The sequence below is a fragment of the Lagopus leucura genome, unplaced genomic scaffold (genome assembly GCF_019238085.1).
Source record: "Lagopus leucura isolate 7727_CA_CO unplaced genomic scaffold, USGS_WTPT01 Super-Scaffold_100021, whole genome shotgun sequence".
Taxonomy (NCBI): domain Eukaryota; kingdom Metazoa; phylum Chordata; class Aves; order Galliformes; family Phasianidae; genus Lagopus; species Lagopus leucura.
This window is the reverse complement of record NW_024962274.1, coordinates 7,000,134-7,013,658: the sequence shown is the minus strand read 5'-3', so window position 1 is coordinate 7,013,658 and position 13,525 is coordinate 7,000,134. Positions and strand designations below refer to the sequence as shown.

The 13,525-nt window shown below is 39.3% G+C and overlaps 1 protein-coding gene across 1 annotated transcript in view; it reads left to right on the top strand.

The window, feature by feature from the left end:
- Positions 1-13,525, top strand: part of NYAP2 (neuronal tyrosine-phosphorylated phosphoinositide-3-kinase adaptor 2) — a 118,669-nt gene that overhangs the window by 73,083 nt on the left and 32,061 nt on the right. Inside the window, exon 5 of the mRNA XM_042878536.1 lies at positions 11,821-12,033. Coding sequence (XP_042734470.1) covers positions 11,821-12,033 — 213 coding nt within the window. The remainder of the gene's footprint in view (positions 1-11,820; positions 12,034-13,525) is intronic.

Sequence of the window (13,525 nt, the reverse complement as noted above, 5' to 3'; positions counted from 1 at the left end):
GGTACCATTCCTTGATTGAAATGCAGGCTGTGCCATTTGTTTTCTTGCTGCTTTCCCTCAAAAGTGAGTATGGCTATTTAAAGTGCCTTTAATCATTCAAGCCACTGAAAAGTGGGATGTCCCCTCCATTTTTGAGATGAATGAATGTCTTTGTTACTTCTGGTTATTAAAACCAAAAAAACATGCATTTTGAGATGATATGCAGTGCTTTTGCTAATTGGTACTGTGACATAGTCTCTGCTTCTAATTCAGCAATTTAGGCTCATCAGAAAATCAGGTCCTCCTGGGATCATGACCATATACAGAATCATTGAAGAGGACATAATTTCATAAATAATTGCTCAGATTTTTTTGGAAACAGCTGCTGTTTCTGATTGATGTATATGGACTTATTTATTCCTTCTGTTTATATTATTTGACTGCACGAACAGTTTCTGCATAGCAATGTAATCAACATGTTTTTTTTATGAAGAAGAAATCAACTTGGAAAGAGTAAAAAAGAAAAATTAATAGCTCCTTTCTGTTTATTAGATTTCAAGTAAAAGATAATTTCAGGTGAAAGACTGAAAAAAGCCAGTTTCTCTAGTTTTTCTTATCATATCGGACAATGTGGGTTGTCCAAAAGTTGTTAAAAACAAAGGAAGAAGGTTCTTTAAATTTGATTACTGGCACCTACTTACTGTGTCACCAGTAAGCAAAGCAACATGTGCTGCACTTAAGGATGTGGATAATGATAATAGGTCCTGAGTTTTGAGTGCCATTGATTTTTTTCTTGTTCCCTAACAAAGCTTTTTAAGCCAGAGAGATATCTTGACCTTTTGGCCAAATTTTCAGCAGTTGTAAATCACTACTTCACATTTGAAATCAGAAGAGCTACTCTACTTTACACCATCTGTGTCTCTGACTTCAAGAAAATAGATTAGTCCTTTGTGACTAGAACAGCTTGTATTCACAATGGGATAGTTGTACAGCAGAACGGTGAATCGGAGAATTTATTGTCTTTTTGTTTCAAGTGGGAGTACACAATTCAGGACCCATTTATGGGTGCTCATCTCAGTAATAGTGGTAAGAGATGTTCAATCTGGCAATGTTTTCCATAAGTAGATTTTACCTTCACTGAAATCGAAAAACAGAATTTGTTAAAATTTTTCACAGCGTGCTTAGGAAAGGCGGAATCCATGTAGGACATTTGAGTACCCCTTTTCTGATGGAACTAAGGGAAAAGGTAGGAATGTAATGACTTTGACGTGAAGGAATGATGCAGTTTCATTTGCATAGCCTGTATTTGAGCGTTGGCATAGCCATGCTGAAGGGCAGCGGCCAGCCCAGCAGCAGAGCAAGTGGGCAGCACCAGATGTTGAAGAGGACATGGCCAGAGCTCCCGGGCAGGTGGCTGTCCTCACTCCACATGCTCATCAACATCCTCCTACCTGGGGCTTCTGAGTTTGATACAAGGCCATGTTCCATTTCTGTCTGTTAAAGCAGTGCATGGTTGTACTAAACAGAAATGTGTTGAAACTATACCCTATGAAGGTGCTGCAGGATTGTCTGATCATCTTTAAACTGATGTGGAGATAATTTATTTGAAGATCATATGGACTGTCACGCTAGAGGAAATACCTGGCATCAGGCACTCAGCTTCTATAGAGTGCCTCACCAAAATCATACCATGTGCTGCAACAATTGGAGATTTAGCAGTTTTTAGTGGGAACTGCAGTTTGAACATGTGAAAAAGGGTTTCTGTGCATGTTAGCTTTCCAAAGGGGAGAAAGTGAGTTTATAAGAGTGAATCAGATACAGGTGCTGGTGACTTCGCACCTCTTTTGGTGTTGGCTGTGTCTCTAGATGTAGCCATGATGGGGTGGGACCATCCAGCTGGCAGTACAAAGCTCCCTTTTCAAGGCATGTGCTGCATCTTGTAGAATTTGTTTTTACAAACAAGTGCTGTTATCTTGAATTGAATTTTTTTCTTAATTTAAGAATCAGATTTTTTTCAAATCTAGAATTCAAGTTGTATGGGAACTGCTGAGTCACGGCCTGAACCTCTGATTAATCACCTGAGGTGAGCCTTGAGTCAGCCAGAGGAGCACAGGTGAAGGCAATTCACCTGTGCAGCCGGAAGGGGTGGAGCCAGGCTCCTGGACCTATTTAAGAGCTGGCTACCACAGGGGAAGGATCTCTTCTGGAGATCCTCCTATTTTGGTATCTTCTAGTGAGCTCAACCCAAGGGTAAGCTCTTCTACTTATTCTCTTTTGCGATCCTTGTTTGCTTTTGCTTTACTCTTTTGATTATATTGCAATTATAACATCTTGGTTATACACAAGTAAATTTTAATTGTTAAATTCTGAAAGTAAAACTAGAGACCTTAAATAGGAAAGTCTGCATTTCTTCTGCTTGTTTTTTTATGAAGCACAATGTTCATAAAGCATTTTTAAGCACATTTGGCATTTTCCACAGGTAGATATGTAGACAGAGCACTTCAGTCTGCTCAAACTAAATGACAAGGAATGAGATCACAGTTTTGTTTAGAAAAATGGCCTAAGTCCCCCAGACAAACCCACCACCACCGTCTCAGGACTGCGAGCTTTAGGAAGGTAAAACACTGCAAGTTTCAAAAGAGCAAAGCTTAACAATTTCACCCAAATTTACCATGAACAAAAAAATCACTTTTGCTCACAAAATCTGCTTCCCCTCATGCCCCAGAAATTGAAATATCTACATCACAGCCAGGGTAGCTGCTCGAGTTCACAAGAAAATTCTTTGCGTGCTAGCTTGCGATCAGAAACCTGTTTCAAGGTCTCTTAAGCTGCCACCATTGCCTCTTTATAATAGAGGGAATCTAAGTAAATGCTTTATCTTCACTTGCAGTGAAACAGTTCTTGCTCTAGAAACTGTATAATTTTAAGAGAAAATGGTGGGAATTTGGAGGGGAATAAAGGAAAGAACAAGGTTTCTTCCCTCAGTTCTAAAATCCTCTAATACTGCTGACTGCTTTTCTTGGTGTTTCTTAAAGTGTTTTTACCATGCTGATCTGTGTAACAAAGACTGACAATTTCTTGGGCTCAGTGGCTTATATATCCATTTTTAAAAACAGATTTTCTGGCATGTCTGTCTGATTCAATTCCTGGCAGAGTGAGCAAAGTTCTAAAAACCCATCATTAAAAGTCCAATACAAAGGTCCTTGAAGTATGAGACGAGATGTACTTCAGGGGATCCCATTATACATTATGGCAAGGGAGATCCTATCATTGTATTATGTTGTTGTTCCTTGCAAAACCACTCTGCAAATCAGGGCATTTGTAGATAGAGTATGTAGCAGTGAATAAAGCAAAGGCTAAGAAAAAATAGCATATGAACTGCCTATGCTATACATCTTTTGTCAGTGTATTATCTCATCTACTCATAGTAGTGTCTGAACATTTTTTAAACTCTGTACTGAGAAACAGTGTTTGTGCTGTCCTTAATTTTCTGTGGGTCTGTCGATAACGAGAAATTGCAGAGTTGGAAATTGCTTTCTTTGGGTTTATGCATAACTTTGAATCAAATACTGAACCCTTAAACTGTAGGAGTGTATAAACAGTGTGGGTATAGATAAAGTAAGAAGTAGAGAAACACTGATGCCAAATTGAATTGCCAAAATGATAATGCATGTAAAAAGGTAGATTCATTTACATTCCATTTTATATGAAGGTTCAGGTTTTTATTCCTCTGAACAGGATGATCCATTCGTGGTATTCTTTTTTCTTTATTAAAACAGTAACGTGCAATTAGCACCTTATCTGGCATTTAAGAATGAGTAAGGAGAACTATCGTTCTTGTAACTATTCCTGTGAAAAAGATAAACTGTATTTGTAATTTTTCTGGAGATGGAAATGTCTTCATTTTTGTGTGTGACTTAAGTTCATAATTCATGTACATTGCCCAAGCAGTAACGTGGCTGTAGACCTTAGTCCAAGAAATCTACAGCTATTCTCCTGCTTGGACAGTGTTTGAGTAGTTTATTCTTATTTATATGCGTTGTAACATACAGACACACTTGCTGTGCAATTCCTAAAGTAATAATATAATGTCTTGCAAGCATGGGCATCAGCCAGAGCTATGTAAGGCCATCTGTCATTCTGCTTATTTCCTTGGGATCTGAAGTCTGTGCTGCCATGGCTTAACAGTAGCTTAGCTAGCAAGAGTGAAAACCAGATCACTAAATGAAACCTGCAATTAGAAAGGGAGGAGAGTCTAAAATGATTAACTCTGTTAAAAAGCATGGAAAGACAGAATGGCATGGAAGTTTCATTCTGTAATTTTCATTTCCTACTGAATGTGGTGAAGAGCTGGGCTCTAAAAGGAATTTAAGTAGTCAAGCAAAGGAAAAACTCTGTATTTGAACTGCTGGTACAGTTCAGAGGTTGTTTTTCAGCAGAAAACTTGACCAAAAAAGTGTTGACATGTTTGATAGTCAGCAGTTCTACTAAAGATTGACACTTTTGGAGAGAAGCATTAAAACTTAAGGTCACGAACTTCCTTCAAAAACATTTTTCTTAAAGTGTCTGCATATTTTAGCTTCTTTGGCTGACCCTTGCCTTCTGATTTCTTGTCATACTGTGCTAGGACATGTGCAGTGACCATTGAACCATCAGTTCCTCTCCAAAACACGGAAGCTATAGATCTAAGAACCTGAATAATGGAATGAACGTGCAGTGAGATGAACAGGGTTGGGAAGGAAATCATTAAGTAAGGGTTGACTAATAACAGGCCATTTTTTATAGCAAATGTCATTCATGTTCACAGTTTAACTGCCTATTCAGTCTTATGAGTCTTTTTTTGTACGGTGGCAATCACAAGATGTTCTTGTGTTAGGTTTTAGCCCAAGAAAAAGCATTGGGGAACAGGTTTATGTCGAGGTTGTCCTGAGTGTAAGGCACCAGCTTATAACATAGCCAGCTCTGATAGCTGCATAAAAAGACACATATTCAGTGAACATCAGAAAATATGTTCTTCTGCTTAATTACGTAGTTGTGACTGCTCTGACGTAAATATAAATCTATTGATTGAGTGCTGAAATATATGTTTCGAGAATGCAATTTTATTTAATGATGAGAATCCCAGGATGTTGATTTTTAATTGTCTTGGTAATATAGTTGTAAAACAATGTGTATACTCCAAATATTGCAAAAGGATGTGGTGTGAATCAGAATAGGCACATGCGAAAGATCAAGGGCAGGATCAGAACTAACCGTAGTGATAACCCCACTGGAAACAGGAGGTATTACGTTGTCATCACTTCTGTAATGTGTGGCAAAATAAAACCTGCTGAAAGACTCTCCTTATGTGAGATTATAAACAGGTTTTCCTATATTTTATTCAGTCACAAGGATAATTCACTAAATCACAGATTTCTTCTCTTACAGTGTAACATCAATATTAAATGTATGTCTTAAAAGAACTTCTAAAACTTCATCTTTAAGTGGCAGATAATGCCACTTGTTGAAACTTAAAGAGTTCTTTTTTTTTAAACTAGATCCTAGTGATCTTAATTTTCGTCAAATATTTGGACAAGAGGGAATGGCCTCAAGTTGCACTGGGGGGGATTCAGGTTGGATATCAGGAATAATTTTTTCTCAGAAAGAGTGGCGAGGCACTGGCACAGCTGCCCAGGGAGGTGGGGAGCTCACTGTCCATGGAGTCACAAGAAGCACAGAGATGTGGCTCTGAGGGACGCGGCTCAGTGGGCATGGTGGGGCTGCGCTGGTTGGACTAGATGATCTCAGGGGTCTTTTCCAACCTTCTTGACACTATGATTACTTGCTCCCCTAACTGTTCCTCAGAAAATTCTGGAGCTTAATGGGAAGTAATATGTTTACTTGATATATTTAACATGTGAGAATATCTCTGTCTCCCTTTATAGTATTTTCATGCTTTTCCAAAATCTCTGTTTTATATTTAAATTGTAGTCTTTTATGTTTTGCATTCTAAAGCTTTGGTTGACATTTTCTCATAAATCTATTCCTTCTTTTCTCAGTCTGCAGTTATTTGCAATGTGGGCTTTGTCTCTTCCTATCTTCTAGTTCTAATGAGGATTGCCCACTTAACAGCCCTGGATAGCCATGGAATATCAGCCAAATTTCCTCAGCAGTCCCTCCCTCCCCCACTTTGAGGCCTGCAGCAAACAGGGCTGATCTCTGCAGCTCTGTGCCAGGCAGAAGTGCTCTCATCTGTATTTCACTGTCTGAAAACAAAAGCCCAAAAGCCACGCTTCTTACAGGAGCATGTGCTCAGTAAGCTCTGGGACGCATTTCAGCCATGTCTCCTTAAATGTTAGATGGTTTGTGAGACTCTTTCAGGCTTTCTATTGATTTTGCATGGAACTAGGTCAGAGCTGCTTTTAATTGAACAAGCTGGCTGCTGCAACTCTCACTTAACTGTAAAAAGGGGTATTAAAAATTGATATGCAAAGCAAACTTCTGCCTAATTAGCAAGCAGATGAAGTCAGAATAGACAAACCACTGTAGTTAATAAAGATGAGGAAATGTCTTTCATTGACAGTATAATATACTTCTGTTTTTTGGAAAAAAATGGCTTATGCACTGAGCATTACCCATGTTCCTTGTGTGTGGTATTAATAGCCTGTTTGTTTTCTTTGCCAGAGGTTGTAATATATTTACAGCTGTACCAATCAGACAACCACACATCAAGAAAGCCATTATAAGACAGAACCTATTTTTGAATGTGTAACACAGATAAATAGAAGTTCCCGGTGTGTGGGAAGAAGAAACTGCCACACTGGGGTTTCCTCAAGGCCTTAGCACTACTCAGCACACCATGTCTGCAGTGGATGGGCAGGTGCTGCTGTCATGTGGGCTGTAATACATGGGGCGCTGCTGGAGCCGTGGTGGCTTTTTCCCTGTGCCATGAGTTGGGGGATGGAACAGGGAAAGGGGTAGAAGCTGGGGACGTTTCTGAGGTGGCTCCACTCTTCATGTGCAGGTTACAGCCTAATCCCCCATCTCCATCCCTGCTGTAGCCAAGTGCGCCCTTGGTGATGCTCTCCAGCCAGGCTGTGCCACCCTGTAGGGTGCGAGGTGAGATGCGTTGGGAATGATCAGTACTTCTTGGTCCCTGCATCAACATCCGTCCCAGGTGACCGTCCTTGCTTTGCATGTGCTGAATTGTAGACCTTGTGAGCAGCACCATTTACTTCCCAAGCTATATGAGTTCTGCCTAGAATGATGTATTATTTATTTAGGTTTATAACAAACACACAGAAGAAGAATAAATGAATAATGCATGGATGAATAGCTTATACATTTCATCTCAACTGACAAAAATGGCAGACAGCAACCCTCATTTAAAGTTTCTTAAGACAATTGCACTTTTTCCTTTCCTCCCCACCCCCCTAAAAGCCGCAAACAGTAATGCAGGTTCTGCTGTTTATTACCCAGCATTGTTCTTAGAGGCCATCAGGACCTGCAATTAATTTGTGCTTAAGAACTTAAGTGGCAGACTGGCCATAGAGAATATATTCATTTGAATGATTGCTTCTCAGGTGAGATGTTTTCCTTAGCTGTGCTTTTCTGTTTGTTTTGGTCTGAGTTACAGCTGATTAATCCAAATTGTTTCTCCCTTTCTGTATCATTTATGAGACTTCCAATCCCAAAGCTCGCAAACCACCATTGCCAGGTGTGCAGATATTAGGGGATCCTTCATAAAGGGGAAATGGTGCACATCAATAATAAATAAAATATGTTCTCATATATAACGTTAGCTACCATCTTATTCTTGAAGTTGAAAAGCCTGAGACTTAGGTGAAATAAATAAGGAAAATGCATGTCTTTGAATACTGAAATACAGTGACACCTGGAAGTGCTTGAAACATTCGAGCGCCTTTATGGCAGTTCAGCCAACTGTATCCATAAATATTTAAAGCAGTGAATTATTTCTTGAAATTTACATTTTTATGTACTATTTCGGCTTACGAATTATTGAACAATGAAGATGCTTTCCATAACAATTTCAGCTTTCAAAATACAGCACTTGACTGTAAAAAGATTTGCCTGTGGCCATCATATGACACACTGAATTCCCAGCATAACATCAAGCTTCAATATCTCCTAACTCCAAATTAAGGCTTTTAACGGCTGGAAGTACCTTACATCCAAGGTGTTGCTGCACTTTTTGAATAAAAAATAAATAAAAGTTGTGTGGCAGTTACTGTTATCTTCCAGGAGAATACAAGCTTCCATGTGACTAGTTAGAGTTTTTTTTTTTTGTATGGAATCAGTGTGAATAAAGTGGCCTTTTAAATCTTGCTGTTGTTATTTTAGAGGGTTGGTCCATTGAAAATGTTCCAGTTTGATTTCAGTCTGTGAAAAGGTCACCACCCACAGGTAACAGCAGCCAGGAGCTACATCCATATTCTGCTTTCTGCCAATGCCTCGTGCCTATCAGCATGAGTGAAAATATAAAGTAATGAACATGTCTTTATGAGAGACAGTAATCTGTGCCACTGAGCTTGCTCTGTAGGGCTGCGTCTGCAGCGCAGAGTAGTGAACAGCCAAGTGATGGTGAGAGTCACCAAAGGGTCTCAGTGTTGCTCCATGACCTGGAGAGGAGCTTTTTGAATTCCTGGAGCTGCCACAGACATGGTGGAAGTGAAATACTCTTTTAATCAAGTGAGAACTAGCACTGTGATTATTTATTGAATTTGAAGTATGATTCCCATTGACAGCTATTAAGGAAGCTGAAATTCTTGTAAAATCACCCACAAACAATTTGAGTAAACGGGAAATATTAAAATTTTTGAAAAATTTTTAATATATTCTGAAGCAAGCAGGAAAGTAATATTATAGAAAACTATATAAAACACTGACAGGCTGTGTGTATCAGTGTTACTGATAATGATCACCAAATAATAATGATTCAGGCTTCGTGTCGGGTTGCTTGACATTATAATCTGATTAAATCTGCTTTTCATTTTTAGAATATATTACTTTTCAGATAAACTGAGAACTGAAAATCCTCCAGAAAGAATTTAAATTTACAAAGTCTAGACAGCCAGCTGAAGACTGATTTTCTGCACCTTATAAAGAAACAGACTATAAGCCAACTCTTTATTTATCCTGAATACTCCCATACTTTCCAGCTGTTTGCAGAGGCCTGCTGTACTTTGATTCAGCTGATAATAAAGCTAAGCATGCACAAATCATTTTTATCAAGCACCAAGTACAAATGCTTCCCTTGTTGAGTAAACTGAAGTGGACACATCCTTAGCTCCACACTCAACCTGAGTGTTTCCATTGTAGTTAAGGGCTGACTGCACGAGCACCTGAGATTTCAAGGGCTGGTGCTCAAGTAGTGTCAATGGGAAGTGCACAGGCAAGGTTTTCACTGAGGTAATCACAGCATTCCTGGCAGCAGCTGAGTGACACAGTAAATTAATTCTGCTGTATGATGTGCTGAGCTAGTAGGTGTGGTTAAGGCCAGATCCAGTGTTTTTTTAAAGCATTTTCTATTCTTTTGGCTTTGTCTTAGTTTTGCTGGGTGGTAAGAGTTGCAGGCTAGATGGAGTCCTGTATTAGTCTGGAAATGGTTGTGTGCGGTTCCAGAATGTTTTGAAGTTTTGTTCTGATGTCTCCTTTTCCCACAGTATCTGAGAAAAGTGCATTTTATTGATAAAAAGAAAAAAATTAGAAATGCATACGTCTTTTATGTGAAAAAGTACACCATTATTTTTGGTAGATAAAGGTTCAGTAACAATACTTGTTGCCTTTTTGTTGGTAACTAAAACAGTTCAAATCTAGTTGTAATTTGGGCCAAGCATTTCTTTGCACAACTCTTTATGTTAGCAAATCCCTTTATGCTGTCACAGAGCTGTGTTACAGACAGCTCATAGCAAAGGTCCCTGAAAGGCAGATGTCATGTTATATTGGTACAGACTGTTATTCAGCCTCGTACCCTGCTGGGGTTACCAAACAGGAAAACAAACAGTTTGGATTTTCATTCTGTTGTCTGTTTGCATACATTAAAGTAGGTAAGTGACCTAAAAGTTCAAGGAAGTGGTTTGATTTTAAGGTCTTTCACATAAAATGTCACTGAGTGCTGCTTATGGGACTTGCTAAACTGGGATCATTTTTCAGTTTTCTGATGGAATGTTACTACTGTGAGTAATTTTTAAAAATCTTCAAGGTTGTGATATCTTGTGAGGTTGTGACATCACAAATTTTCAGTTCTGACAGTAACTCATTAAATGTATTAACAATTACATATTGCACTGTATGTAGAGTTAGATCTTTTTCTTCCAGTATTTCCTTGAGGAAACTCCAGAATGGCTGTTGTTGCTCATCAACAAGTTCATCCTCAGACTGGAATGACAAGAAACTCAATGTCAAAATAGGAGATTTTGTCGCTGTTGTTTGTAGGGGAGGTCTCCATCATCCCCTAGAGAGATCAAATACTGCCTCTACCACTGTTTCCTGTAGCAAGGGTAAACAGTGCGGGGAGGAACATGGCTTGTTTTTCTGGGGCTGCACCATCTGAGTGGCAGTTCCTGTTGGATGGTCTCGGCTTCTTCTGGCCAGGGGGTTGATTAGGAGAGGAAGGAGTTAGTGAGGCAAGCTTTGGTACTGCATCTCTGGCAATGCTGCAGACCCAGTCCAGTTCAGGAGAAGCGTGCATCTCCCGGGGGCTGTTGTCACCTCTTGTCTGTGAATGGCTCCTGGCATTTTCCCTCCACTTGGCTTTCCCCAGTCTTGGAATGCCTTCTGCAGCCACGAAAAGATTTTGAGATGAGGCTCAAGGGAAGATTTTCTATCTGTATCAATCGTAAATTCCAAGACTGTGGATAAATGCTGAAACAAAGGTACATTAAGAATTATATTTATAAATCTGGATGACTAGAACTGAGCGTATCATGTAAGAATGTCTTTGGGTTTAAATATGACATGTGAAATCCCCAAGTCAGTAATTCTGACGTTTAAGGAATTAAACAGTTAAGCAAACTTTCAATAACTAACACAATAATTAGCTGTTATGACTTCACTAATGTTTCTTCTGTACATAGTTTTTTCTGTGAATTCTTCACCTCTACGGATGGAAGTGATCAGGAATTGTTTCTCCATTGCACTGCTCAACCTGAAAGAAAAGAAATCAGGGTCTCAAGAAAGAAACAAAATCACCAGCCATGAAGAAAGCAGACAGCACTGCTTCACTTGAAAAAACATTCCATTGTTTTTTGAATTTCTTCTCCTTGTATTGACTCATGGTGTTTGAAGCAGAAAGTCTTTTTATGTCTTCAAGGATTTTTCAACCAAGTGAAATTTTATTCCCTAGGTTACAGTGTTGAGCACACCTGAAATATTAGCACTGGACAGTTTTGTGTATTGTGTGCTTTGTAGGAAGGAATACAGATATGTTGTTCGTACAAAATTGCCATAGGGGAAAATTTCCTTAGAAAGTACCTGGAGAAGAACTTGTTCCCTCAGAAATGACATCTGAGAACAATTGAATTATTTTCTCAAATTGTTAATAAAATCATGATTTGATAGGATATCATTTTCAGAAATATTTTCCTGGCATTTGAAGTACTGAGAGGAAAGCCACATTTTACTGATCTCCTACACTATGTATTATTTTAATTAAGAAGTGTGTTGAAACCAACATAAACTATAGATTTTTGGCCTAAATGGTAAAAATAGTGATATAAATTGCCCCTAAAAGATTTATAGTAGGTTAATAATAACTGTCATGTAGAACCGAGGATTGCAATATAGTATGGGCAGTATTAGCAGGCACTCCATAATGAAATGGGCATGTGTGTATTCTTGTAGAACCGCTGGACGAACTGAAGATCAGAAGTCACAGCACTGAACCACTACCAAAGCTGGAAAACAAAGAGAGGGGAGGCCACCATGGGACAGCTTCTTCCAGGGAGCCAGGGAAAGCTCAGGAATGGGATGGAACGCCGGGCCCACCCATGGTCTCCAGCAGGCTGGGGAGATCCTCTGTCAGTCCAACCATGTTGGCTGGAAGCAACAGCTCAGGTACGTCAAACAGCGGAGCAGGGAAGGTGTCATGAATCTCCTTGTGAGCTGAGGCATCTCTAGAGAGGTAAGTAAGCGTCTGGATTCTTCAGACTTCCAAATGTCTTTTAGAATATGCCCATTAGCTGCTGCAGAAATAAGTATTGTGCTGTTTGCTTGTGCACTCTACTGGAACAGGATTGGGATGGTGGCAGGAAATATAAACCTGTACATTTGCCATTCAGCTATTTTAAAAGAATGTTAAAAATACTGTTTGACATTGAAGAGGGATTCTATGCCAAAAAATCCTTCTCACTCCCCAGATGACAACTCAGAGAGTTCACAGACAGTAACAGAAGCATACCTTACAGAAACACGGCTGTCTTCTTGATGTGCTAAGCGAGTGGACACAGCAGCCTGTTCTTTATGCCTATTCATGAATGCTTAGAAAACTGACAGTGGGTTTCAGAAGTCTCAAATTCATATCCATTGTATCAATCATATTTCATATATATAAAATAGTGAATTGCTGTAAGCTGTGGGAAATAACACATCCTGTTCTATAAATTGACTACAAACACAACTGCTAAATGAATCTACATCTAAATAGATATGTATAGCTCTTGGATAAGGACTGCACTGTCACTTTTTGACATTTGACGGTTCACTTAGAATAATAACGTTATTGCTTATTGCTTGGGCTGTGGAAAATACCCACTTTAAAAACACTTGCCATATATACTATTGGAGCCTTGTAGCTTCAGTGAAAATAAGGCGATGAAGGAGCTACTCAAACAAGAAATTGTTCCTTCAGGAGTGGTGCGCTGGGCTTTCAGTGGCAGACATCTGTCTTTACATTGCTGATAGCAGAGGTACCCAGCCCTCAACCAGGGCATCGCTTCCCTATGAGATAATAGAACTCACATTTTCCCTTCCTTGCTGGAAATCACACCAGAAACTCAGTAGGTAACTTGAGCAGCTTTTACTGATGAGAAGTAGCATTTGCAACAGCTGTGTAGTCTAGCTTTTCTTGCTGCAGTATGCCCCCCAAACAGTCCTGCCTGCAGGAGCAAAAATATCTTTTCTGCAAATCTCATGACTGCAGTGCAGGTTATTTTACGTTGTTTACTCATCTGTTCTCACAAAGCATTCTGGTAGCTAGAAAATTTCCAGCTTTGCTCATAGTTTTGTTCAGAATTCTTTTCCCAGTGTATTTTAGCATCATCAGTGCTGAAACAGGTGAAAGACTGGGTTCACAGGTACCACATCAAAGCATCAGGACATCTCATAACTAAACTAAAGGTGTGTAGCAGTCTTTTCTTTTCTTCTGGATGACAGTATGGACAGAAAGGAAATGAAAATTAAAGAGTGAGTTCTTAGCAAAACACGGCACTTCTGCTCAGCCTTTCTACATAAGTTTTATTTTAAAGACTTGGTTGATCTCCAAAAGCAGACAAAACATTTTGGCCTCAATCTTGATTTGGCATCTGCAAACTGTAATAGTTGTTGAATC